At 38.9% G+C, this 26,901-nt stretch overlaps 2 protein-coding genes across 6 annotated transcripts in view; both read left to right on the plus strand.

The window, feature by feature from the left end:
- The window catches only part of LOC120739619 (tumor necrosis factor alpha-induced protein 2-like), a 132,152-nt gene that overhangs the window by 46,299 nt on the left and 58,952 nt on the right, over positions 1-26,901 (plus strand). The window contains exons 17-20 of one of the 2 annotated variants that reach the window (XM_040041432.1): positions 4,930-5,041; positions 5,257-5,379; positions 6,300-6,394; positions 6,495-6,587. In XM_040041432.1, coding sequence (XP_039897366.1) covers positions 4,930-5,041; positions 5,257-5,379; positions 6,300-6,394; positions 6,495-6,587 — 423 coding nt within the window. The remainder of the gene's footprint in view (positions 1-4,929; positions 5,042-5,256; positions 5,380-6,299; positions 6,395-6,494; positions 6,588-26,901) is intronic. The other variant, XM_040041433.1, reaches the window with a different exon arrangement.
- exoc3l4 (exocyst complex component 3-like 4) overlaps positions 16,344-26,901 on the plus strand; it is a 30,548-nt gene continuing 19,990 nt past the window's right edge. For 2 of the 4 annotated variants that reach the window (XM_040041435.1, XM_040041437.1), the window contains exons 1-5: positions 16,344-16,963; positions 17,760-18,045; positions 20,745-20,855; positions 22,018-22,242; positions 24,926-25,538. In XM_040041435.1, the coding sequence (XP_039897369.1) occupies positions 17,781-18,045; positions 20,745-20,855; positions 22,018-22,242; positions 24,926-25,538 (1,214 nt within the window). In that variant the 5' untranslated portion in view covers positions 16,344-16,963; positions 17,760-17,780. The other 2 variants (XM_040041436.1, XM_040041438.1) reach the window with 2 other exon arrangements.

Genomic DNA, 26,901 nt, shown 5'->3' on the forward strand with positions numbered 1-26,901 from the left:
AGTAACTACGTTATTATTGTGGTAACGAGCACGGTAACTAGTTATTATGCCAAAATCAGGAACGTGTTAGTCGTTACTGGGATTTAGATAGGCTCGTTACTCGTTACTTCGTGTGGTGGCTATCGCGGAGCTTCCACAGATTCAGTAACATTAGCAAGTGGTGGAGGCCCGCAGGTGGATGAAGGAAAAGGGAGGCAGAAGGAAAAGAGACCCGAGGCGGCCGCCGGTCCGAGTGTGAACTGAACTTCAGGTAAGAAGTTATGACCTGCAGTCTCTCTGGGTCAGATATGAACCAAGTTTAGGTGGAGTTTATTTTCGTTATTCTGAATTTTTCCGTACTGCGTGCTAGCTAGCATGACGGAGTTTCTATACAGCTGGGTGGTGCTATGAAGTTAATGATGTTGAACTTTATTTTGTTCATAAGTTATTAGAGTTGCCAAACGTCCCGTCTGGTATTCAGAGAAAATATTACGCGTTTCTTATTGAGGTGAAAAGGAACAGTTTGTCCCGTAATTCAGCTACAATGAAAAAGACACAAAGCTGGAGTTACTCTGTGTCTTTGCTGCATAGCTGCCTCTTCTTTCATTCTCCCCCCTCCCTCTCCCGTTTCTACTTCAGTCATGAAACTGATCAATGATCAGCTGATCGTCTTTTCTCTCTTGTTTGTTTATCGCCCACTTTGCGCCGAAAGAGGAAACCAGCAGCACGTTTAATCTTGATCAGCTGTTGTTAGAATTTATTAAATATTAATTTCTAGTATCAGCTGATGTTTGCTGGAGCCACAGCTGTAAAGCTGCTGGTCATGATATGGTTTGGTATATCTGGTGAGAGGGAAACATGAAGATGAAACCAGGAGATGTCCTTACTGAATCATCAGAGCTGAACAGGTGATGGAGAAACAGGTTTACCTTTTAGGTGACATGAATGAGTTGAAGTTATGAACTGTTTCTGAGAGACAAATAACACCAGGATCCTTTTTTAGGTAGCTGACAGCTGGTAACTGTGCAGGGGCGGGTCTAGCAAAGTGTTGCCAGGGGGCAGGTAGGACATTAACAGGGAGAGGGGGGCACAAAGAAATACTTTTCTTTCTTATTCTCATTTAAAATGTCTAGCTTTTAAAAAATAATTATCTGAATCTTACAACAAACGATTGATAGATTGATGCATATATACCATCAAAACAGTGTACATCACTGTCACAACAGTGTTTATTTTCATTCAAAGGCTTTATGATTTTTCCTATAATGGTGGGCCGGTCTCTAGTCAAAATGCCCGGGACGATTTTTTTTGTCCCAGTCCAGCCCTGTATGCAGCTCATCTGCAGTCTGGTGTTACCTACATCTTCCTATTCAGAAGGCAGAATTTCTGAGTTCTGAGTACAATCGAAAGCACCACGACTGCAGTTTTTGTGTTGGATGTAAAAGGCGCACATGACGCTGTGACGTAGGCTAGAATCATGGCAGCAGTCAATGACGGTCCAGGCATGGGATTTCTCTTGTGGAAATATGCACATTATCTTTTCCTTTCTATTGGTCGGTGGCACAGTGCACTTGTGGCAAGTAAGCAAGCTAGAAGACTGGCAAAGTTATGGAAGCAACACATTAACAAGAGAATTCTGAGTAAAACCAGTTACTTTCCCTAGTAACTAGTTACTTTGAAAGTAACGAGTAACTTGAAGTAACTGAGTTATTTTTGAGAGAAGTAACTAGTAATGTAACTAAGTTACTATTTTAAAGTAACTTACCCAACACTGCCAATGAGAGGTGAAACGTCTTCAAGCAACTTAAAGAAGTCCAGATGCTTGTCTTTCCAAGCTCCTTAGACTAAGTAAAGCTGCTATTTGTATTTAGTAGTGTAACATTAACATTTATTAGTGATTATATTCATCACAGTTTCCTGAATCCTGATTTGATGCCTTCAAATAATATTTTTAACCTGGTCAATAATCTATGTGTTAAAAAAATATTTAATGTATGTAAAGTGGCACATTTTTGCAAATCTAGAATATTTCCAGGATGTAATTGCTAACTTAACCATGCACTGTAAAAATGAAACCACGTAAATGCCAATATTCATTTATATGTGACACTTTGGACTTACAGTTTTTTGATGGCTGGACAACCAGTATATTAACAACTAAATGTACCTCATTAATGCATGGATTGTTACCCCTGACCTTACTATAAAAACGCCAAATGACTGTTAAAAAGCCCTATTATCAGATTTCATATTTACAATCATGCAGTCATGAAAGAACAAACCAAAGTGGCTAAAATCTGCACAGGATTTTTTCTCGGTAAAATGTTTAATAAAATGTTCTCTGCGGTGGTCATTATAGTGGACAAAAAAACAACAATAATTTTTTGGGCACTGAGTTCATAACAAAAAGCACTGCTGATGTTTGTCTGTGGAAAGGGGAGAAAACCTGCAGTCTGTTATTCAAACTACATTAAAATGTTTGCTTTTCTTTTTTAGAACCCCGTATGTCAAAGTTTGATAAAAGATTAAAGAGAATGAGCAAATCTTTTCTATGGAGATGGAAAAGGGAAGTGGATACACTCCCTTCTAAAGACTCGAAGGAGGAAAAAGGTGGGAAGTACAAATATTTTTTATTTTTTATTTGTTGAACTCCATTTTAATATAGTTGAAAGTTTCATTATAATTATTTTTCTTATTTTCTTATTATTAATTATTATGTGCATATTGTACATGTGCAGCATTCATTTCACTCATTAGTAAGATTTGTTTAAACGTTTAGTAATAAATATCAAACATTTTTTGATCAGTTTATTTTGTTTCCCAACAAAACTTATTCAGGAACATTGGACATGTATTCAAATCGTTATAAAGGTCAGAGGTCCAAAGTTGCAGTAGGAAACATGTTATAATTAAAAGTGTTTTCCACAGTAAAATTGTGGAACAAAAACAAAAAAATAATGGCTATAAACGCTTCTTCTGACCTGTTTCATCTTTAGGGGTGAAAACTTGAGAAAGTATCAAAGCAGTTTAACAGAGCCTGGGCGATTCATCTATTAAATAGTGCTGATAATTAAAAACAATTTTTCTTTGTTTTTGTCCACCAGTGAAACCTACATTTTAGGAATACCTTGAAATGCAAGCCTTTTGTGAAGCCACTCAGCAACTGATAGACAGGGAGAAACATCTGTTTTGGGAGACAGCTGAGGCTAACAAGGAAGCAGTAGAAAAGCTTGCGGCAGAGCTCGCTCCTGTTTCCCTTATTACTCCTCTGAATATCTAAGCCCTGTGTTTTTCTTTGCCCTTTGTCACATCGTACCTCCTCATGTGTGTAAATCTCCATGTGTTTCTAGTTTCAGTGTAGCTCCTCATTTGTAGTTTCTTGGTGTAAGTTTTCTTTTCCCAGTGTTTTTGTTACTATTTTCCATTTTTCTAAATTTTGGTGTTTCTTGTGAGTTTACGCTTTTAACAATTTCCCCAGCAATAAAACTGCCACCTTTAGTTCATCCTTCATGTTTGAGTTCTGCACTTGGGTCCACCTCCTTCATGCCTGCCACAGCTACACATGACAATAATGGGCAAAAAGACAACATTTTTTTTGACACTGAGTTCACAACAAAAAGCACTGCTGATGCTTGTCTGTGGAAAGTGAAGAAAACAAAAGACCAGAACTCATGTCTGCAGTCTGTTATTCAAACTTCATTAAACTGTGTGCTTTTTTCTTTCAGATCCCAATAATACTGTTAAGAGAGAGTTTTCTTTTAGACGGAAAGGACACGAGGATAGGCGCTCCTCGGTGGAAGGTGGGAAGTACAAATATTTTTTTATTTGTTGAATCCCATGTTAATATCCTTGGCATAAGTTTAATTACAATTATTTTCATGATATTTAATTATGTGTATGTAGTACATGTGCAGCATTCATTTCACTGTTTAGGAAGATTTGTTTAGATGTTTAGTGATAAATATCAAGAGAACCCCAGAGAGCCTGGGTGATTGAACTATAAAATAGTACTGGTAATCTAAAAGAAATTCAAAGATTTGTCTTTCTTTTTGTCCACCAGTGAAACCTACGTTTGAGGAATACCTTGAAATGCAAGCCTTTTGTGAGGCCACTCAGGAACTGATAGACAGGGAGAAACATCTGTTTTGGGAGACAGCTGAGGCTGAGGCTAACAAGGAAGCGGTAGAAAAGCTTGCTGCAGACCATAAAGCCCTTGAAGAGCATGTATGGCAGATTCTGCAGAAGAGTCTTTCTCTCAGCACTGAGGAAGAGGTGTCTGCTTTGACATCTGCGGTGAAAGCCATCAACCTTGAGGAAGAGCAGGACCAGCTGTGGAGACAAAATTCTCAAACTCCACCAACCTGGAGGCCCAGCGAGTGGAAGAAACACCATGATGAAGTGCTTCAAAAATTAGTAAATGGGCGTATGGATAATCCATCAAGCCCCATTGGTGATCCGGTGAACCAGTCATCTATAGAGGCAGAGATCCACTCCATGGGCAGGCAGCTGAAGGAGGACCTGCAGTGGGTGGTGGAGGTTGTGAAGAACTGCTACCCATCAGAGATGGACATCTGTAACTTTTATGCAAGACAGTACCATCAAAATTTCAGCGCAAGACTCAAACAGATTGCAGACTTTGTTCTGGATGACAAGGACTGCAGCTTCCTCCTGCGATGGGTGAAGGAGTTTTATCCAGGGTAAGCCACCAGTTCAATTATTGTTTGAAGCAGCATCTTTCTGTGCATAAACATGAGGATGTCTGTCAGTGTGAGGTCCTTCACTGATCCCTGAAGAATAAATACCTGAACAATTACAGATAGTGAATAATAATACAAATGTAACGGCTAATTTCTTGTTTTCTTAATGTGCTAAATAAAATGACATTTTTGTAGACTAAACACAGCTTGGGTTGTTTATAGAAACTCATGTGTTATCTGCTCTGTGTACCAGAATCCTTGAAAAACCTGAGCTGGCCAGTAATATCAATACTGAAGCGCTGGGAAACCTGCTTCCTGACGAGTTACTGAAACCTCTGGAGGAGCAGTACCTCAGCAAACAACAGGTAACACAGTGTATCTGAGGCGTGCATCCAGTTAATCAGTATGGTCATTGCAGGGCTTAAAGTGAGATGTGTAAATGCAGCATCAAAGAGTTGCTGGTTTTGACGGATATTTTTTTAGACATAATATTGTAGATGTAATTATTACTGTCAGTAATTAAATCTTTACACATGAAAGCAGTTTAAAAGTGACAGCTGGTGTGTTGTTGTGTGTTTAGAGCGACCTGATGATTTTTATTGGCCGAGTATTGGATGAAGCAAAGAAAGAGTGGGATCAAGGAAAGGAGCCGAAAAGAGATGATGGTTGCTACGCCAGTCCTGTGGCCTATGATGTCATCCAGGTACAGTTGCCGTAGAGTTGCTACAACTTGATATAAAAGAGGCTGAAATTGATGCTTTTATAAAAATGTGTTAATATAAAGTGAAAGGTGTCACTTGTGGTGGCCAACTTCAAGGATTCTTATAGTGAGTCATGCGTTTGTTGACTTGTAATTGTTGACTGTAGTGACTGACCTGACACACTGCATCATGTTGAGGAGTGTTTATTGCAAATCATTTGCTTGTTGACAGGTACGGCACCCACTCCACCTGCTTTCCTGCTGGTCTCCAGCTCACACACTTCTCATCTTAGGTCTCTGGCTTCATTATTTACAAAGAGAGAAACCTCATTAGTTAAATCCCTGACACCTCAAGAGGGGTCCCTCCATCCCCCTTGAGCTCACTGCTCCACTCCTCCCCTGCAGTTGAGCCAGGGACCTCACCACCGCCACATTGACCATTGACCATTGAGGCTTTGAATACATTGCTATATCAGAACTGTGCAATAAAATTGTTGTGGTGAAGTAATGACAGAACATTGTTTTGATTATAGGAGAACAAAATGTGCAAAATGACATTTACTCTGTTATCCACTTTAGAACTTTCCAAAGAAGTGCAGACAAATATTTTCCAGCCTGCTGCACATATTAACCAAACTGAAAAAGACTTTGAGAAACTTTGAGAAAAAGATTTACAAACAAGGAAGACAATTATTTTTGTTTGGGTCATTTATAGAAACTCATTTACTGTCGGATCAGAGTCACAGTTTCGAACCCTCCCATGGTTCTGTAGTTTAATCACTTGGGTTTGTCACTAACATTGTAAAGCACTGGGTTTGGTTCCTGGTGTTTAACTGGATCTGAAAATGATGGAAGTGCATTGCTGTGTAAAGTGCTTTGGGTACTTAAAACTGCCACTGATTTGTCAATCCATTTGTCTTCAGTTGATCAACGGCGTCGTGACATCAGCACATACAACTGTAGGAGACCGACACAAGGCCCAGGAAATAACATCCAACCTGACAGACTTCATGCAGAGGTAACAAGGCTTCACAAGGCTGTCTTTGAAAATACATTTTAGTTTAATGTTTGGTAATAACAAGATAATAAAAGTGAAAGCTGTTCTTAATCTTTTGCAGGTATAAAGAGTTTCATGAAGACATCATAAGGCAGAACAAACGGCACAGCAAAGCTCTTATAAAGGCAAACCTCAGCTGTGTCGAACAGTTCAGGTATGTTTGTGATCCAGTTAGATGGAAATTCAGATTTTAACTTCATCATAACAGGCGAATACGTCACTGTGAGCTAATGTGTCCTGTGTGGTCTGTCTAAAGGGACTTCTTTGAGAAGCACGATCTGTTCCCAGAGGATGTGCGGGAAAACTGTTTGCAGGTCCTGACTGAGATGAAACAGTCTGCCCACACTTATTTATTAATCCCTGTGCACAAGGTCCTCAAAGTAAGTTCTTTATAACTGCAGATATCAATAATCCTCAGGATTAAATCCTAACATGTCTTATTCAAAGGTTTAAAAAACTGTGTTATTTGTTCCTCACACAGCCACACTACCAGAAACTGGGAACCAGTGACTGGCTGAAGAAGAACACGTTTGAGAAGCTGCTGAACAGGACTGAAGAAGAGCTTCAAGAACTTCAGGGTTCGAGTCAGTCCTCTTACCAGGTAAAAGGAGGAAACTTTGTTTTGGATTGAATGGCCATTATTGCCTTCATTGCTAGTGTTTAAGTAAAAGGATTATGATGTGCTCTGACTACTTATATACTTGGGCTAAATTCAGGAGCTGATTGGTCAGCTTCACCAGGAAGTGACAGTGGAATATGTCCGGAGGCTCCTGAAAGGAGAGGTCAAACTGAAGGACAAGGATCGTCAGCTGAAGGCTTACGAGACTGTGCAAGAAAATGCAGAGAGACTGCACGAGCTGTTTGCCAGAATGGTGAGACTTGATCTTTAATGCACACTTTAACTGAGACATGAATAAAACCCAAAAGTGATCAGATTTCTGCTGAGCTCTGGAAAACATAAGAATAAGAATCAGCTGCATTTCACATTCATTTGGTTTGGAAGTTTTGATTAAAACTTCTATAAAGTTCAAAAAGGAAGTCAGAGGAGTTGGCTAAAATGTCAGCCTCCAAGGATATAGAAGAAATGGAATGGAAAACCTGACTCATTCCTTAACCCTCTCGAGGCAGGCGTTGCTGATTTGCAACAGTTAAAAACTAACAACCTGATTACCCCACATACATATTTTATGAGTTTTTTTTACTCAGAAGTACCACTGCAGGACTTGGTTGTGCATTAGCAACAAAAAGTTTAATTTGAGCCTGAGAGGGTTAAGAACAAAGGTATTGACTCATAGAAAATGACAGACCAACAGTCAATATATAAGTTAGATGATGAGTGCCCTTGTCATAAAGATTTTTAAATTACAGATTTTTATCTGTAGCTAATAAATTAATATTTTATACAAACATTTTACATGGACTAAAACATGGTAGAAATGAAGGAAAAAAAAACATTTAAGGACAACTGGACTGTAGTTACAAATGTATCAAATATCTGAACATTAGTTGATGACTACGTGGTGCATAAATAAAGACAATATTCATGAAACTGAAAGAACGTATCAAATACATCATCGATCTTGGGAAACCCCAGTGTAATAACTCCAGTTATGTTGATTACAGTTTGGGGAAACTTGCAGACTAAACTGACGTCACTGATTTGTCTTCACAGGGATCTACACAAGACTGGTTAAAGGAAATCCTGACCAAGATTGCAGAAGTGCTAAAACTCCAAGATATTCCTGCCATACAGATGCAAATCGTTTCACTGGGATCTGCTTATCCCGACCTCAGGTAACTTTTGAATTGACTCAGACATTATTTACTTTATACAAAAACAACTGCACTTTTTATCGATAGGTGAGGAGGAACAGCAAGTAGACTGAGCCAAACATCTCAGTTGGTTTCAGATGTTTCTTCTTAGCATTCATTGAAATTAAAACATGCTGGCATGAGAGAGCATTGTGTGCAGATGAAGTCAATGCTGTTAATTAGAGTGAAAAGAAAGATTTTCTTCCAAATGTGGCACCGGAAACCCAACTGTATAGACCTCTTATTTCTAACCTTAAAGGAAAAGGAGAAAGGGAATCAGGGGACATAAACACTGCTGTTGATAGCACTCACATATAGACTGTCTGTGTGACTGAAAGTACCAACACCACTGAAGTGTGTGATTTTGTGGGGAGTTATTTGGTAAAACTAGTGGAAACCTTGAATTCATGTACATCTAGGCACATATCAGTGTCACCAATACGAGTTCCAATTACTGTTGTATTTAAAACAGAAACTGACACATTTTCCACCTTCACTTTTTTCAGTAGTTTAAATAGGTGTGGTGATGTGTTACTGACGGCTATTAGGAAGAATGTGCGTCAGAGGCAGGAAACTGGTTACACACAGAAAAAGACATAACATGGCAATTAGAAACTAGTCAGGATGGGATCAGTGTCATCCATCCATCCATCCATCCAACCATCTTCTTCCGCCTATCCTGGGCCGGGTCGCAGGGACGGCAGCCTAAGCAAAGCACAGACCTCCCTCTTCCCAGCCACTTCCTCCAGCTTGTCCGGGGGAACACCAAGGCGTTCCCAGGCCAACCGAGAGATATAATCTCTCCAGCGTGTCCTGGGTCTGCCCCGGGGCCTGCCCTGGAGACATGTCTGGAACACCTCACCCAGGAGATGCCCAGCAGACATCCTTATCAGATGCCTGAACCGCCTCAACTGGCTCCTTTCAATATGGAGGAGCAGCGGCCGAACCTCTCACCCTATCTGTAAGGGAGAGGCCAGCCACCCGTCGGAGGAAGTTCATGTCCTCCACTTGTATCCGCGGTCTCGTTCTTTCAGTCACTACCCACAACTCGGGACCATAGGTGAAGGTGGGGTTGTAGATCAACCGTTAAATTGAGAGCTTCCCTTTTACACTCAGCTCTCTGCACCGCGACAGACCAGTGCAGTGTCTGCATCAATGCAGCCGCAGAACTAATCCATCTGTTGATCTCCCACTCCCTTCTCCATTCCCAGTATCTCAAGACCTCGAGATACTTAAACTCTTCTACTTGGGGCAGGAACTTGTACCGGACGTGGAGTGGACACTCCCCCCTTTTCCGGCTGACCTCAGATTTGGAAGTGCTGATTCTCATTCCCACTGCTTTGCACTCGGCTGCGAACTGTTCCAGTGAGAGGGCATTACCTGATAAAGCCAACAGAACCACATCATCTGTGAAAAGCAGAGATGAGATTTTGAGACTACCCAGGTGAAATCCTTCCGCCACTTGGCTATGCTTAGAAATTCTGTCCCATAAAAATTATGAACAGAATCATTGACAAAGGGCAGCCCTGGCAGAGCCCATCACCCACCGACAACGAGTCGATTATGCCGGCAGGCGGACCAAGCTCTTGCCACGGTTGTATAAGGATCGAATGGCCCGTAGGGCAGTGGGCCAAACACCCTATACTCCTGGAGTACCTCCCACAGGACACTCCAAGGGACACGGTCGAATGCTTTCTCCAAGTCCACAAAATACATGTAGACTGGTTGTGCAAACTCCCATTCACCCTTAAGTATCATTAAGAGGATAAAGAGCTGGTCCTGTATTCCACGATCAGGACGGAAACCGCATTGTTCCTCCTGTATCTGATGTTTGACGAATGGACGGACTCTCCTTTCCAGCACCCTACCATTGACTTTCCCAGGGAGGCTGAGGAGTGTGATCCCCCTGTAGTTGGAACACACCCTCCGGTCCCCTTTCTTAAAGATGGGAACCACCATCCCAGTATGCCAATCCAAAGGTACTGCCATTCCTCCCAATCATGCCCCTCCAGGTCTCATTTTCATTGCCCACATGAGCATTGAAGTCTCCCAGTAGGACAACAGAGTCCCCAGGCAAGCATCATAAACATAATCATGAAATACATGATACACTTTTTTTAAACTTTTTTTTTCTTCTTTGTGTCACCAACAGTGAAAAACATGTCTCGGCTCTGCTCAAACTCAAAGCAAACCTCTCCAAAGCCGACAAGAAAACTATCAAAACCACAGTGCTGGACATACTGAAAGAAAGCCATACTAATGCTGAAACCCAGACGTTTTTCTCCAAAGTTGAAGTGATGAGCCGTTCATATCCTTTATGTATCTCATCATGCTGTGGATAAGATGAGTTGAATTCTAGTGCTTTCAGTCTGTCTGTAAAGATGTACAAAGTGGCTGTCATGGACAAGCCTGATTGTAATGTTACATGTACCATGCTAATAACAAACATCCCACTGTGTGTGTCCTCATGTGACCAGATTGCAGAAGACAGTCTTTCCTCTCTGCATTTTTGCATTTTGTGTTGTATTGTGACTCTCTCTTAAAACATCGTCACCATGTGGTCTGCTTCACTTGGAGGTAAACATAGTTTCATACAGAGATAAATGGGGCAGAGGAAATATGAATGTTTGTTTCGAATGCTTTTGATTGACTAATATATGCACTGTGGTGACAACAAAAAAGGCTGGCATGCACGTTTCACAAATGTGACGGTAATTTTGCATTTGATTTTTGCGCAGGGTAAAAATATTTCGTTTGTCTCCAAAGTTGAAGTGATGAGCTGTTCATTTGCTTTTCAGAATATCACTGACTGAGAGTTGGGTAGCAGAGTGTATTATATTGTGTGATAGATAAGATGGAGTGAATTCTAGTGTTTTCAGTCTGTCTGTAAAGATGTTCAAGTGAATGCCATGGACAGTTCTCCATGTATTTGTCTTGTTGTCTGTTAGTGTTTGACACAGCGAGTATCAGCAAGTTTTTTTTTTTTCATTTAGTCATTTTTCATTTTTGGATGACCATCACTTATGTGGAAACACTTCCTCCTTGGACCTCAGACACTGTTATTCCATTTTCTACAGTACAGAAATGTGCATGTATGCTAGTAAATCAAATGCTTTTGATTTACTAGCATATGCGCATTGGTGACATCAGAATAGTCTGGCACGCAACGTTTCACAAATCTAACAGTAATTTTTCGTGTGGACTTGTTTATGTATTAGTACATGAGGCCCATTGTCTCCACCATGTTTCACAGATAATGTGGTAGTGAAATGGATCACAAGCTGTTTCTCTCCTTCTCTTGACTTTCTCTTCCCATGTTTCTTAAGTTACAAGTTACAAGTTAATCTTGGTTTCAACTTTTCAAAGATGGCTTTTCAAAACCTGTGCGAGGTCTTTTAGATGTTTTCTGGCAAATCTAATCTGACCTTCTTGTTCTTCAGTTTAACCTCATGTTTGCACCTTGTTTTAAACCCTGTATATTTACAGGGTATATTTACTGTTATCATCCACTTTAGTTTTCTTCTTTGGTCTTTCAGACCTTTCAGTCATTCTTCTTATGAATAAATCAGATTGTTGATTCGGCCGTTTCTAGTCAAGTTTTTCCTGTCTCAGATGGGTTTATTTTGATTTTTGGGTCTAATCACACCCTCTTTCACTGGCATTAACATCTCTTTAGACCTCATGACTACATTCCAGTGAAATAATATAAACTCCAGATCTTTAGTCTGCTTAAACTGTCATGGAAAAATCATGGAACAGACCTCACCTAATCATGAAAATACTTTATAATCAACTGTATAGTACAGGTAGCGTGCATTTAAACAAACAGTGTAAATTTGATTGAACTTAACCATCTTCATATGTAATTTATTTTTAATCAAATCATTTTGTAATTTTACAAAGAGTCAAACAGAGCATAAGCATGGTGTTACACTTTAATTTGCATTTAAGCACGAAAGAAGACATTTACAGTCTTATGCAACATTTAGCGATATTTGCAAGTTCTTTCTTTGGTTAAAAAAATACAAATTAATTGACTAAACACAAACTGAGTTAGCTTAAATGTAAAACATTCGTTCATCATAATACAACAACAAGTACTATTGTTTTTATGCCATGGTGGACTCAGACACATGTACTTTGCACCACAGCGACATTTATGACCCTGGATAATAATAAATCTACAGGAAGTGCAGGGCCAGCTCAGTGTTTCCTATTTTCCTATTACTGTGTTAGATACTGCTGAAATCACAGAAACCATGTGTTGTAACAAAATGGATAAATAATACTCTGAAGCGCTGGAACATTGTTTCACATGTAACCTTTGGGTAAATAGTGAAGTTTTCATTTTGATATTATCCAGTAGTTTTGTAAGAATAGAACAGAATAGAATAGAATAAAATACTACAACATAAGTTACTGCTTTTTAAAAAAAATAATAAATACACAACCACTGAAAGAAGTCAGAATTTCTGCAATTTATGTTTCTTGGTTTGTGCAAGTTAGTACTGAATAATTCTTTATTCTTGTATATGTACCAGACGATAAATGGTAATATTGTGTTGACAGTAAAGTAACAAAACACACTGTTTAAAAATATTACCTTTGTGCTGTGATGTTTTACACACTATTGTTTGACATCAGAAAAAGAAAAATGACATATTTCACATATTTCAGTGACATGTCAATCTCAAGGAAACTAGACATATAGCCGTCAAAGTCAATTAATTTCTCAGGTAAAAATATTTTAATGTGTATTATTGTTATTATTTATTTATTTTGTATTTAGTATAAGTGGCTTAAGCTGTTTTGTTTTTTGTTTTTTTCAGTTTTTGTGATTGTAGCTAAGAAGATTTAAACATTGCTTTACTGAAATGCATATATGGTAATACCAATAAAAGGCCACTATATCCACTAAGCAATTGATTCACTGTTTTTTTAACCCTACTCCACTCACACTTAGTCACTTATTTCGATTTCAAATGTCTTCTTTTCCTGAAGCAAATATCTGTAATGATGTGCATTAAAACAGCCCTTGGAAAAAAAATATAAAGCTCAAATATTCAACTTTTTTTTTACTCAAATAGGTATGGACAAACACTCAACCACTGCACCGGCAGTGTTTGGGCTGAAACAAATACAGCACACAGCCCCCTCTAGTGGACATAAATGTCCTGATATCATGTCGGATTTGGTTTTATTACAACTTGTTTACATTTACCTGCCTCCCCAGTATATAAGTGGTAACCAGCCTGAGTCAGATATTTTCTCTAACTTCTCCTAATGTTAAATATTGTACAGGCAGTTTTCCTTCTTTACATCTTTAAGAAGGTAATAGAGAGGGAAAAAGTACAACTCATCTGTTGCAGGAGTTTTTCTATCTGTTATGATACCTCTTGTTGTATATCATTCTTAAGCAGCCAATGCAACACAGCCATAGGTGAGCTCAGACCCTTTTTAGTGGTCCCATTAAAAAAAAAAATACATCCTTAAATTTAATCACAGCACCCCTAAAAGTAACTATAGTAATAGTTGGCTCGCATATCGCCAGTTGCCAGAAAAAGAGCTACTTTATTGTTTCAGTTTGTTAAAGATTTCTATTCCTATTCTGTTTAAATTGGGTTTCAGTGTTTATTAACAGCACAGCTCCAGTTCCAGGTGACAGTAAGTTAAAAGGATGCTACCTGTCGACATCCAGCAGCAGCCTGTATTTAGTTTGAATACTGCTAGAAATTGGTATGGATCAATTTGTGCCTTTTATTAGTTTGTAAATTCTGTTTCACTGTTACTTTTAACTTTTGGGTGACCGCACAAGGTCTGAGAGAGGAGGACACAGAGGGAGAGAAAGAAGCAGGTGAGACATGTACAGCTGTAGCTTCTGTTTTGGCCACATTTGTTAATGATAATTTTACATAACTAAGCAGTTTTATACTGATATCAAAAATGGATCCCCAACTGCTATTGCAATAATGATCATCAGATTATAGTATTATGCTTTTTGTAGTTGAATGCAGTGTTTGTGCTATTATCAGTGGAACGAGGGCGTGAGGAGGATGGAGAGAGGGGGCAGAGCGATTGTAGAAGAGCAGGAAGAATCAGGAGAGTAAATGGGCAGACGGTGAGGTTAGCCGGAAATGTTTTACCAAATAAGTTGACATGCATTTCATGGATACTGTGTGCTTTCCAGCAGCACGCTTAAAAATATCTGTGGTTTTTCTTAAGAACGTACTAGCTAATATGAATAGTAGTGTTTGATGGGATTCAAATCATGGCCTAAACAAGATAGCTGAAACTGCATTGGCGTCACAGACTACAAATCTGCCCCCCACTCTTGGATTTAGGATAGATGATGATGCTCTGTGCTGAATCTGCAGAATGAAGGGAGGGTTTGTATGAATTTAAAAAAACTCTCTTACCATTTTGCTTCTTGGCAGTGAGATCTTCCACTTTGTTTATTGAATAATGATACTTTAAGTGCTTAATGATTTGGTTGACCTCCATGTGTTTAAGAGATTGAAAAAAAGCTGTGCTCTCCTCACAAGTTGTTCTTTACTTTGGAAAACTCTGGTCAAAATGATTGAGACTAAAGTTTCCACCTTAAAGCTGTTTATTATATTTAAATCTGTGATTATTTATTATGAATTATTTTTAGACACTGCAATATGTCATCAGCTATTTAAGCTGTTTTTGAAGTTGACATTCTACTGAAATTGCAAATGTGGAAAGAGCTGACTACATTTGAAAGAAGTATATTCCATTAATATTAATTTTAGAGCACTAAACCTGGCATTGTGGCTGGGGGCTGAGGCCCTCTAAAGCTTCATATCTAGATTCGCCCCTGAACACAGCCAAAGGTTATGCAAGAGAAATATTTAATGATGCGTCAGTTTGGGTCCTGAGTAAGTAAAGCTCCGTGGATAAGTGGTCCCAGTAGGGGAGACCGGGGATAGTTGTAACATTTTTGACATTTCTGTCTGTAAATTGGAGCTCATTTAAGGTAGTGGATTCAAAATGTAATGCAAAGTATTTACATGTGTCGGCTATTAAATAGTGCAGCTATTTTCTCTGCAGCACAATTACCCATTGCATGATATGGCCTCAAACACAAAGAGTGAAATGTTACAATTAACCCCATAGTCTGGGTTAGTTGTAACATATCCTGGGGTGAAATGTAACACAATGAAATAAGGGTACTAACAAAACATTAACATGTAATCTTTGTTTATTCAACACATGAATACACTATTAAAAGAGCCATTTCGTGTAGCTGTGTGGTGTGTGTGACCGAATTCAGGAAATCTAGCTATTTGAACTATACCAACCCCATAAAAAAGACAAATTATGGAATTTTCTGCAACTGAATATGTCATTTATTTTGGTTGGTCTTCCTTGAGTTTGGCCTCATTGCTCAGTGGGCTTATAACCTACAACTCTTGCACCATTTTAAACTAACAGGAAGCTGAAAAATGTAGTTGGTTAGACACCCAGCATGCCGCAATCCATTTTACTTTTATCAGGGCTTACCTTTGGTGGTGGTTTCCCAAAGTGCTTCAGAAAGATGACGAATCTGTTTCGTGCACCCACCTGAGTGATTGCCACTACCAGTACGTTCCTACTGGTTCCAGTCTCCGGGACCAGTGGTCTGCAGCATGTAGGTGTGGGAACCAACAGTGGAGGAAATGTGGGTCAAGGCAGTAACTGCATTACAAAAACAACCATTGAACCTCTCTCTGCTGAGGTCGTCGCACCCAACTTGTTTAAATAAGTTAAAAGTAATAGTGTGGTAGTTGTAACCTCGGCGTTATGGTTACAACTGACCCAGACTCCGATAGCAATGAACTAGCTAACATTACAAGCCAACTGTAAAACAGTGACTAAAGACCTTCAAATTAGCCCATAGACATACATAACAGCATTTAAGTTGATGAGTTTAAACGGCAAAGCAAGAGAATGCTATTAAAATTGAATAAAGTAGAAAACTGAATTTTTTGGCATACAAATTACTTTTTTTCGTGGTTAAATTTGGCTGTGTTTGACAAAATGTGCTAGCTTTTCACATGTGATAGCAGAACTGAATTGGGCGTGCACAGGATGAGTCACATCATTTGAAACTTAGCCCTGATTGGAGAAATTGGAAGTGTTACAACTATCCCCGGTCTCCCCTACAATTTAAATTCTGAGTCTTTTTCGTTGCTGCGCTCTTACGTACAGAATGAGCGCTTGTTGCACCACTGCAAGGTTTAAACTCTTAACCTTGAAACATGAGCTGATGGGGGCAACGCGGCTGTAGGATTTTTGTGTGTGTTCGGGGGAAATCTTCCTGTAAACTGATCAGGGTGTTGGGAAAAGTAAAAAAAATGTCGGTCAGTGGTTTCAGCTTGTGCTGCGACCGACACTCCCGCTGACTAAATGTCCGTTTAATCATTAACAAGAGGTCTCTCTGTGTGTGTGTGTTTTTTCAGTCCGTAAACCTGCTCACTGGAAGGTGATCTCTGGCTTGTCCTTGTGCCCAGAGAAGCTAGTTCGCCTGCTTCACCTTCTGCTTTTACCGCCGGCTTTTTGAAAACTTTCTCATACAGAGACACAGCTGACGGTAAAGATTTCCTGTCTGCCTTCATGCCAGCAATGCAAATTTAAGAAAGCGAAAGCACCGAATAAGCTATAAAGAGTGAAGCACAAAAACAGCGGAAGTTTTATTAACCGAGGAATCGCCCAGAGGTAAGTTGACTTTTCTTTCCCCCTCATTCGGTCATTGTTAGTAGCAAACCTTTATTATATAAAATAATATAATGTAATAAAATAAAATCACTACATATATATACTGTGAATGCATTCAGCAAGTAGCATATTTTTGGCATCTATATGCACATATAGTAAAAGAGTTGTTGGAGGGTTGACCTCTGCTTCTTAATCCACATCAGAAGTTATAGAATTTTAGTCACTGCAGTCATTTCTAGTAAATTATGAAGACATGTCAAGTCATGATCATGTAACACATAGTTAGAATTATTATTATTATAATGTCTTGAATAAAAAGTGATTGTTTTTAGTTTTTTTTCTTTATCTCATGACTCTGCAAATATCCAAATGACATTTTTGGATGTCATTTTTTGTACATTGGTCCAGAGCTACATCAAACATGTAGCATCTGTCAAAACAGTCACTGACCATTTTTTGTTCATTGACTGACTTCTTTAATATTGACCTCCTCTCCTTGGTTTTAGTTTTTTGTTGTTGTTGTTGTTTTTTAAACACAACCAGAGAGAGACTGGGGAATTTCTTTAGTTCAGCCTGTACCTGCAGATACAGCAGTTTTAATTTCATCTGCAGTGTCTTTTGGGTGCTTATGAAAACTGCTGGCTCATGTGTTATTAGTCAACAAAATTCCTCCACCCATTTATTTTTCTCAGCAGTCACAATGATTAAACACTCACACGCATGCTCACTTGTAGAGCAAAGCTACGGCACAGAGAGACATTTTGTCCTTACAACATTTTGTCCTTACAACTCGCAGTTGGGTAGTAAATGAAATGAGATGTCGCAAATGATGGAAAAGTCTACCGAGAACCCCAGCGAGGACAGAGCGTCCTTCAAGAGCAACGGGTCCATCAAGAGCGATGAGAAGTTGTCGACCGATGGCGGCACAAAGTTGGGCAGGCTGCGATCGTTTAGAAAGAGCATCCAGCATGCAACACAGAAGAGTCCTCTGTCATCTGTCAAGGGATCAAAGGTCACGTCCAAATCAGATACACCTACAAATGAGTCAGATTCTGCGGCTTCACCAACACCTCCGTCACCCAGTGAGTACCCTCATGGCTGTAATAAAATCTGCTGTGAAGCAGGTTTTGCAGACAGGTGGAATCTCAAGGTCAAAAGAAGAGCCAAAAGGATCTTACAGATAATTTACACCTCGCTATCTCTCTTAAAAAGGTCCTCTCACAAAACATGAATAATGTTATGTCCTAGCTCTTATTAATTAATGCTTGTTTACATTTTTTCCCATGAGCGCCCAGGAGAAAGATCGTGTGAAGTCATTCCCCTCAGATGTGGGTGCTATTTTAAAGAGAGTATGCAAAGGTGGAAGGAGCAGTTGTCTGGGAAAAGGGCAGAAAGGGCCAAAACGCAAATATATCTGTTTGATCAAAGTATCTTAGCAAATGTCAAACAAATGTTTCCTTGCTCAAAGAAGGACTGCAGGACCATGCATTACTGTGCAAAAGTCTATATTTTCCAAGGAAAATGGAAAATTACTCCAGAGATTTATTGGAATTTGTGCAAAAAATATGAAAATGTGGTATGTGAGGCTGGTATTTGTATTTATATTTTATATCAATTCTAATGAGCATGAAAATCAGTATTTGTTATGGCATGGCCACCTTTTACTCTCCAGCTTGGCCTGAACTCTTAGCCAAAGTTTGTTTTGTAATTTCTTTAAGTAGCCTTCAGGAAGAGTTCTCCAGGTTTCTTGATATTCAGAGCTCCTCTCTGGATGTTGGTGGCCTTTTTTCTGTTCTTTGTCAACATACATAGTACATGACTGATAGTGTTTTCTTTCTAGATGTTCATTTACTGCATTGGCGGCATTGTGTGTAGAATTTTGAGTTGAAAAATGAATGAGTCCATTGTAATCAGGCTGTAACATGGCAAGATATGGAACAAGTGAAGCACTGTGAATACTTCCTGGATTTTAAGAAAGTCTGGCTCAGTATCAGGTAGATAAATTACTTTTATCTGATTCGATGTGTGTGAAATGTCATTTAGCATATAAACCAAAAACATCATGATTCATCGATGAATATACTACACTATAGTGTACCTCCAGAAGAGTACAATCAAAGAATAATTGATTAAAGCGCAGCTATGCTCAGTAGAATACAAACAACACCAGCTTTCAGAAATGGAAAACAGCATGCTGATGTCATGTGTTGTGAGTGAGGCAATAATTACCTTTGGAGTTCATGCTTTGCTCAAAGTTCTCCTGACTTTAGCCTGAGGACATTTTAAACAGGTCACACTTTAGAAACATGAGGCTTTGCTGTAAGATGTCAACACACTGCTCCCTTTCCTGACAATAATAATAATGCAAATATAAATTCGTAATAAAATGAGAAAAATCCCACGTTTTCAGTTATTTTCTGGATTTGTGGATAAAACATATTTAGCTATTGCCCACTTCCGTTTGTTACTGCTGAACTTTTCAGTCTGTGCAAGAGGGTGGAAGAAACCACTCTACAGGTCTGTACAGGTCTGTCCACAGCTCCAAGTTACCTCAATTTGAGCCATGGTTACAGTTATCCTTCCCCTCAGGTCTGACATTTTAATAATAATTTCATCCTGCAACACGTGGAATTTGCTTGTGATTTTCCCTGTGAATAAACGTCTAATTTTACTGCACTGTGGTGATTTCTGACTGTTTGTACATGTGAGACTTTAGAAATAAAGTCCTGTCCTGGCCATCAAATCAACTAATTAGTAGGAAAGCTGTTTGAATGTAGATAATTTGGGAAATTTGACAAAAGCAATTCATTGCTTCACAGGAAAGGAGTTGCCTCTCTTTTCATGGCACCCTCTTAGAAATTTTCTGTTGACGAGGCAGAATCGGGCCTCATTTAGATCCATGTTGTCATGTTTCACTGTTAGCAAAGGTCAGGAGTTCAGAGGAGCTTCAAGCCTCCTTTTCATCTATTTTTAAAGTGAACTAAAAGCTTGTTTTAAAGCTGCTGCTGATGTGCAGTTTGTCCAAGCTTCATTTTAGAAGGAGAAGAATTAACATTAATTAACTGATTAAACATTCAAAGAGATTATTTGTGTAGATAAGAGAGTTTTCGCAGGGGGGCGTGTAGTCCTGGAGCGTCCAGGTGTGTGTGCAAATTCACCCCAAGGTCTGACCGTGCAATTCTCAGAGAAACTGCAAAAAAGATGTTTTGTCACAATGCACAAGACCACATTTGGAAAAAACCACACACAGCAAGTCAGTGCAATCACCTCATACCAACTCTCACTTGTGAATGAGGGGTTATGATTTGGGCTTGTTTTGCAGCCACATGATCCGGGCACCTTGCAGTCATTGAACTTCTGTGTAATCTGAGCCCATCTGCCCGACAGTTAAAACTTGGCTGAAGTCGGGTCATGCAACAGAACAACCATCCCAAAACATTTGGCACAAGTTATGTGATTATTTGTAAATCATTATCTCATCAGAAATCAGGTCAGGCTGTCTCCTAATGATGAAACTCATTAGGAGGCAGCTTTGTAGGCGCTAGCACTCTGAACTTTTATTTCTAACACAGCTTACAGTTTTTTGCATTCTTCAGATTGCATAATAGCATTGCCAAAGCCATGCACATACAAACACCCACATAAATGGATATAACCTTTAGTTTATATCCCTGTGACACCACAAAGAGAAATTTCTTTGTTTTATTAAACTAAGGACTCCAGAGTCAGTTTATGAGAAACTTCTGCTGCTACTGATGTGCTCTTCTTGCCTCTCTGTCAGGTCTGAGCGCCGGCTCTCCGGCCACCCCTCTGGAGAACAACCAGAAAAAAGAAGATGATGAGGCAGATGCTTCTTTTCGTATTTCCAAACCACTGACACGATCAAAGACAGGTAAAATGTTAACTTTAATACTAGATCAATGTTGCTACATACTGGCAATATTAAAATATTAAACTTCTACCTATTCTTTTTTAGTATTTACAAATTTAATACTAATAATCTACTCTAGAAAGATCAGCGTTCTATAGTTGGAAGTAATGTATTCAGGTAAAGCTGCTATTTCTTTTTACAAGTGTAACATTAACATATATGACTGATTATTCTGGCCCCTCATTTTCCTGGCAAACTGATTTCTTTTAAAGCAAAATAAATAAATGAAATAAAATAAAAAACAAGTACAAATACTACTTGATCTTAGTGATGAACCCACAAAATGATGTGAATAAAGCATTTGGTATTAACTGCATGATTAAATTCATGTGTAACACTTTGGATCCAGAATTTTATTTGCTGGTCGACCAGCATGTTTTCACATCTAAACATACATCATAAATGCACAGACGACTAGTATAAAAAGTGTCAAGTGTTTAAAAACCTCCCTCATCGACTTTCGTATTCAAGATTACTTCCTTGCAAACAAGCAAAAAACCAGTAAAATCGGTCCAGTTTCTTCCAGTTTTTTTTAAAGGACACACTCACAATATGTCACAGTTTCAGCTAGTACATCTTTGGTAATCACCTTGTTGGTGCAAAAATACTAATACAAAGAACAAGGAATAAAACAGAAAAGTACAAACAAAGAATACTTGATTGAAGGACAGCTATGGCAAGTAGAATACCAGATATACAAGTTTTCCTCAATGGAAAACAGCAACTTGATGTCATGTGAGGTGAGTGAAGCAATAGTTATCTTTAGAATTTATCTGTTGCTCAAAGTTCCCCTAGGTTTTCACCCAGACCCTTCTAAGTTGAACTGGTAAGCGCCTTATACTTTAGACATGTAAATATGAGTCTTTACTGTAAGGTGTAAACACACTGCTCTGTTTCCCAAAAATGAGTCTTATAGTCCATACAAAGGTAATAATATATGTCTATGTGAAAGAGCAAATTGTGAAAGTGCCTAAAATCTGCACATTTACAAATTGTCATTATAGTGGAGCACATAAACTTACGGCTTTTTGCTGCTGAGTTTAAAACTATGCCTGTAGAAAAGGGAGGATAACAAAACACCCTGAAATCATCAAATGAAATCATCAAACTTTTCTTTTTTTAGATCCTGGTATTTCCAAATTCAGTAATTCTTTTATGAAAAGAGGAGCATCCATTCGTCGGAGTCTGAAAATGGTTACTAAGAAGGATACTGATAAAGTCTCCACTAAGTCCATCTCTGAGGCCTCAGTGGAGGAAGACATGGAGGAGAAAGAGGAGGAGGAGGTTCTTAGAGAAGAGATCGAAGATTGCTACGTACTGCCAAGTATCCCCCTCACACCACTGTCAGGTACAGTCTCCACTACATGTTCACGTTGGTTTAAATTGACTGTGACTTCATATAACACTTTTTTGACTGTAACAATTTTTCCACCTACAAGTGAAAAGGCAGAATAGCACCGTGTCTCGAATGTCCCCTAACATGTTTTCTGTGTATACATGCCACGCTGTAGTCTGGATCTGTCTCTTTACTGTTTGTTTTCGCAACAGACAGAGCCAATGATAAGAGCTTTCTTTGTCATGTAAATAACAGAGGGTCAGTTTATCTGTAGACACAGTTTCAAATCCAGTCTCATAAATGGGACACTGGTTTAGCTGTTAAAAAACAGTGATGGTGGCATCTTCTACTCTTAAGAATAAGTTGATGGATTTAAGAGAATTAAAGTCTCTTTCTTATTTAGGGACTCTATGAAAATGATTGACAAGCTCGTTAACTATTATAATGCTGTAACACCAGCAACATCAACTTCCTTGCTTCCCTGAAAACCAGGATGGTCTCTTTTACCTGCCCTGCCCCATGGTTCCCCATGAAATGCTGTTCCCTACCACCGGCCATCGTCTTGAAAGGCTCGACAAAAGATCTGGTCCTACTGTCCACCTAGAGGCTAATAAAGATTATGTAAGGTCTTATAAAGCAGCTGTCTGTCAAGCCAGGACTCACTATTACTGTTACTGTACTATTACAGTAATTTGCTAACAACAAAATCATCCTAGACTGCTGTTCCCCACCATCAACCAACTACTTGATCCACCTCAGGTGGATAGTAGTAGTTCTTCCAAGAAAAAATTAACTTTCTCTATCAGCACCTTCAAGATTTATCCAGGCCTTTATGACTTTAATAACCTCCTGCAGTTTAACTATCTGGTGTTATCTGATTTCATGGATAGATACAGTTAGGTATCATCTGCATAGGAGTGAAAATGATATTCTAACAATACTGCCTGGGAACGATGTATAACAGATTGAGTCCCAGCACAGAACCCTGTGGAACTCCGTAATTAGCCTTTGTGAAGAAGACTGCATAAACAAATTGGAGTCTATTAGACATGATTCAGTCGACTGCAGTGCAGTATCTTTAATACCTATGGCATGCTGTAGTAAAATGTTATGGTCGAGAGTATTGAACCCTTCACTGAGGTCTAGCAGGACAAATACAGAGATGTGTCTGCTGCCAGAAACCAAGATGATGAACTTTGTCCTGCGTGTCACTTGAAGATTCAGCTTTTTAGATCCAATTAAAAAATAAAATCACTCACAAAAGATTGTCTGGAGAAAGCAGAATGTGTTGAAACAAAGTCTATCAGGCTTCTACAACAAGAACAGAGTCATATAAAAATCAAAACACAGCAGCAAAATAACACAAATTAAAGCAACATAAGGGCGAAGAGCCTTAAGCACATCCACAAAAGGCAAGGTGATAGGGTAACAGAGAGATAGAGACGTAATTTAAAGAAACAAAGAGAAAAAAGTAACGGAAAGAGAGAAAAATGAAGCAAGGGGCACAAGAGACAAAGAAAAAAAGAGAAATATAAAAGAGAGTGGCAAAATGAAGCGAAAGGGACATGGACCCCCTATTGATCCTCTACTTAATCACACGAGCCAAGGTGTGAAAGTAGAGGATCAATAGGGGTCCATGTCCCTCTTTGGGGACACTCCCATAGGGCTGAAATCTGGGACTCTCCACCATTTGACCCTTAAACTGAAGAAGCTTCTCAGATGAGAGGTGGAACGTCTTCAAGCAACTTAAAAAAGTCCCGACGCTTTTCTTTCCAAGCTCCTTAGACTACGATGACCTGGATGACTGAGAACCTTCACAGACATTTCTTTGAATTCTATCATTTTTATAATTTCTCAGTAACCTTAAAACCCATTAATCTCATGAAGAACCTTCAAAGTCATAATTTTTCACATCAAACGTGTAGAATCAATGATTACCTCCAAAGCACAGCATAGCTATGGTAATGGCATATTTAGTTAGTAAACATAGCTTACTACAGATAGCATAACTGACTACTACCTAAAAATGACTTCAGTATATAAACAAAACACTTAATATATTAATTATCTAAATATATAATAAATTACTTATTCTAAAACACATTGCCTCCAATTTAAGAAAAAAGACTTTAGACATTTAAAATTAATTCAGATATTTCAACATTATTTAATTTCATTGGTATGCAAGTGTACCAGGATACTGTACCAGCAGCTGAAATTGCAATTTGCAACAGCCTTCTTTGCTAGCCTATAGCAGGAGACCAATTCCAACTCACCATCTCCACAAAAGCTGCAGGTAGGTTTCATTACAGGGTAAAATTAAAGATCTTTGATGTTTCTGAACTTTTACTTTATTAACTTTTGCTGTTTAACTATGATATCCAGTAAAAATGAGCAGTAATCCTATTTTACAAGGATTATACCGTAAATCTAAAATTAAATTCTTTGACATCAAGCAGCATCAAGCCAGTGTAACGATGTGACACCTGATGTGATGAATTGTTCTGGATTTACTGTTTCTGAATGAGCTGCAATAAGTCTACTGAAGTTTGGCTTTTTTTTTTTTGCTGTGTTTATGTTGACTGGAGCAGCACTACACTCTGATTTCTACCATTGTGGTTTCATAATGTGACATAAATGATTACAGGAGCTCTGTTAAGCCCTTGGTGATACGATTACTTCTGCTTGCTCACAGTGATGGAGATCAACAAACTGATAGAGACGGGGGAGCTGGAGGAGGCTCACCTGAACCTGCTCGCCCTGCGGCAGGAGTTTCAGCAGCAGCCAGAGTCATGCTCCAATGGCTCAGCTATGGAGCTGGCCACGAGGGAAAAAGACCTCAACCTCCTCTATGGAACAATGAGGGAAAAGGTCAGCGACATAGTGTGCGACCCTCTCTCCGACAAAAACAAGAACCTGCTGCTCCAAATGGCCCGCGTCATCCAGGAGGAAGAGAAGAGATTAAGAGAACCAGGAGGCCTGAAAGACAGCTGGATGGACGCTTGGAGGGAATCGGTTAGTGCGGGTGTGCAGGTGAAGGTGCAGAGTGTTCACTTGGACAGAGTAGAGCAGAACTCCGCCTGGTTAGCTGTTCACTTGGGTCTGTTGGGTAAAGTCATTGTGGAGGACTTGGAGAATGTGAAGCAGGAACTGCGGTGGTCCTACCCCCCCAGTTTTAAAGTCTTCAGCACTTATGTGAGAGGTTATAACAGAGTCGTTGCGCAGCACCTGAAGAAGCTGGAGCAGCAGGTGACGGAGCTGAAGGATTTCTATGGTCTGCTGGACTGGATCATCAACAAGTACAAGAGGTGAGTGGGTAGATTGTTCAAATAGGGCTGTTGTATGTTGTGCATTATATTTCACTTTTTAGAATGATGTTAAACAGTATTTACTATTTATTGTGGTGTGATCACAAAAACTGGCATGAAGTTACTTATTGTAATGTAGTTTTGTAATGTAATTTCTAACTCTGATGCTGTACAGCTTCAAAAGCGTTCAGTCGTCTTTGTCTAACATGACATTTGTCATTAGCCTTGCAAACATAGTTTGTTGAAAGCAGCTACAAAATTGAAATTAACCCTATAAACAATCATTATGCATCATTTTAGCCAGTCACACATTGCACTGTTGACAGACCGTACTCTGCCAAGAAGATTTTATTTTGGTAACATTTGTGTGTCATTCTTACTGTACTTACTTACTTACTGCAATCATGTTAACGATCTATTAAAATTTGGCATACATCCACTTTCAAAGTCAAGTTAATGATTTATTGGTGGAAAATTGACAAAGAGCCTTAAAATTTAAAAACTATGATCTCACATGTATATGTATTGTCAACATATAGAAAATAATGTATAAAGATTTTAAATATCATGTCACATTTGACCTCTGACCTCTCCTTTAAGGCCAATTGATAGGCCAAAGTGATAATAATGCTATATAGATTTATTTAAAACTATGTTTTCTTTTTATTATTAAATTCAAGTCATTGTTTCAATAAAGCTCTAGATCTGTTGTCGAAAAAGGACAAGCAGCAAAAGTGGTCAGATGATGGGCACATTTCCTGTCATGGTTCTCTGTGTGGCAGGCAGTGATTGGACCCAAACGCAGGACTCTCAGATGGTATATTTAACTTAAAGGCAGCAGCATTTATTTGCAAAACAAACTGAAAAACACTATACACGAGCACTACAAATAAGATTAAAACTCAAACTAGGACGACTGACCTAAACTGAGAGTTCATGACACGGCATGACATAACCTGACTTGACTAAGAACTGTAAATAGCACTGAAACCAGCAGACTAGAAATGATAACTAATGAATTCAAAAGACTATATAATAATTCAAAATATAAAACACTGGGTCATCGACCCAGGACCGTGACATATCCAGTAAGTGCACAACCCATCCTACCACAAATGAAAGGAGCTTTTTTTAAAAATATGTTACATATTAAAATGCTTTTTTATTTGATGATTGCAGCCAGTAAAAAAAAATCACCAGCATTGTGTTTCCTCAGGTTTGAAACCTAGAAAACTGTGAAAAACTTGTGGTGTTGCATCTGAAAGCTGTGGGTGTTTGTTGGGCAGTGAAGGTCAGAAAAGCTCAGCTCTACAAGTCTCCATATTTCAGTAACTCTGCCTCTGCTGCTGTGATTTAGGCTATT

The sequence above is a fragment of the Simochromis diagramma genome, unplaced genomic scaffold (genome assembly GCF_900408965.1).
Source record: "Simochromis diagramma unplaced genomic scaffold, fSimDia1.1 OVJJ01000304.1, whole genome shotgun sequence".
NCBI lineage: Eukaryota > Metazoa > Chordata > Actinopteri > Cichliformes > Cichlidae > Simochromis > Simochromis diagramma.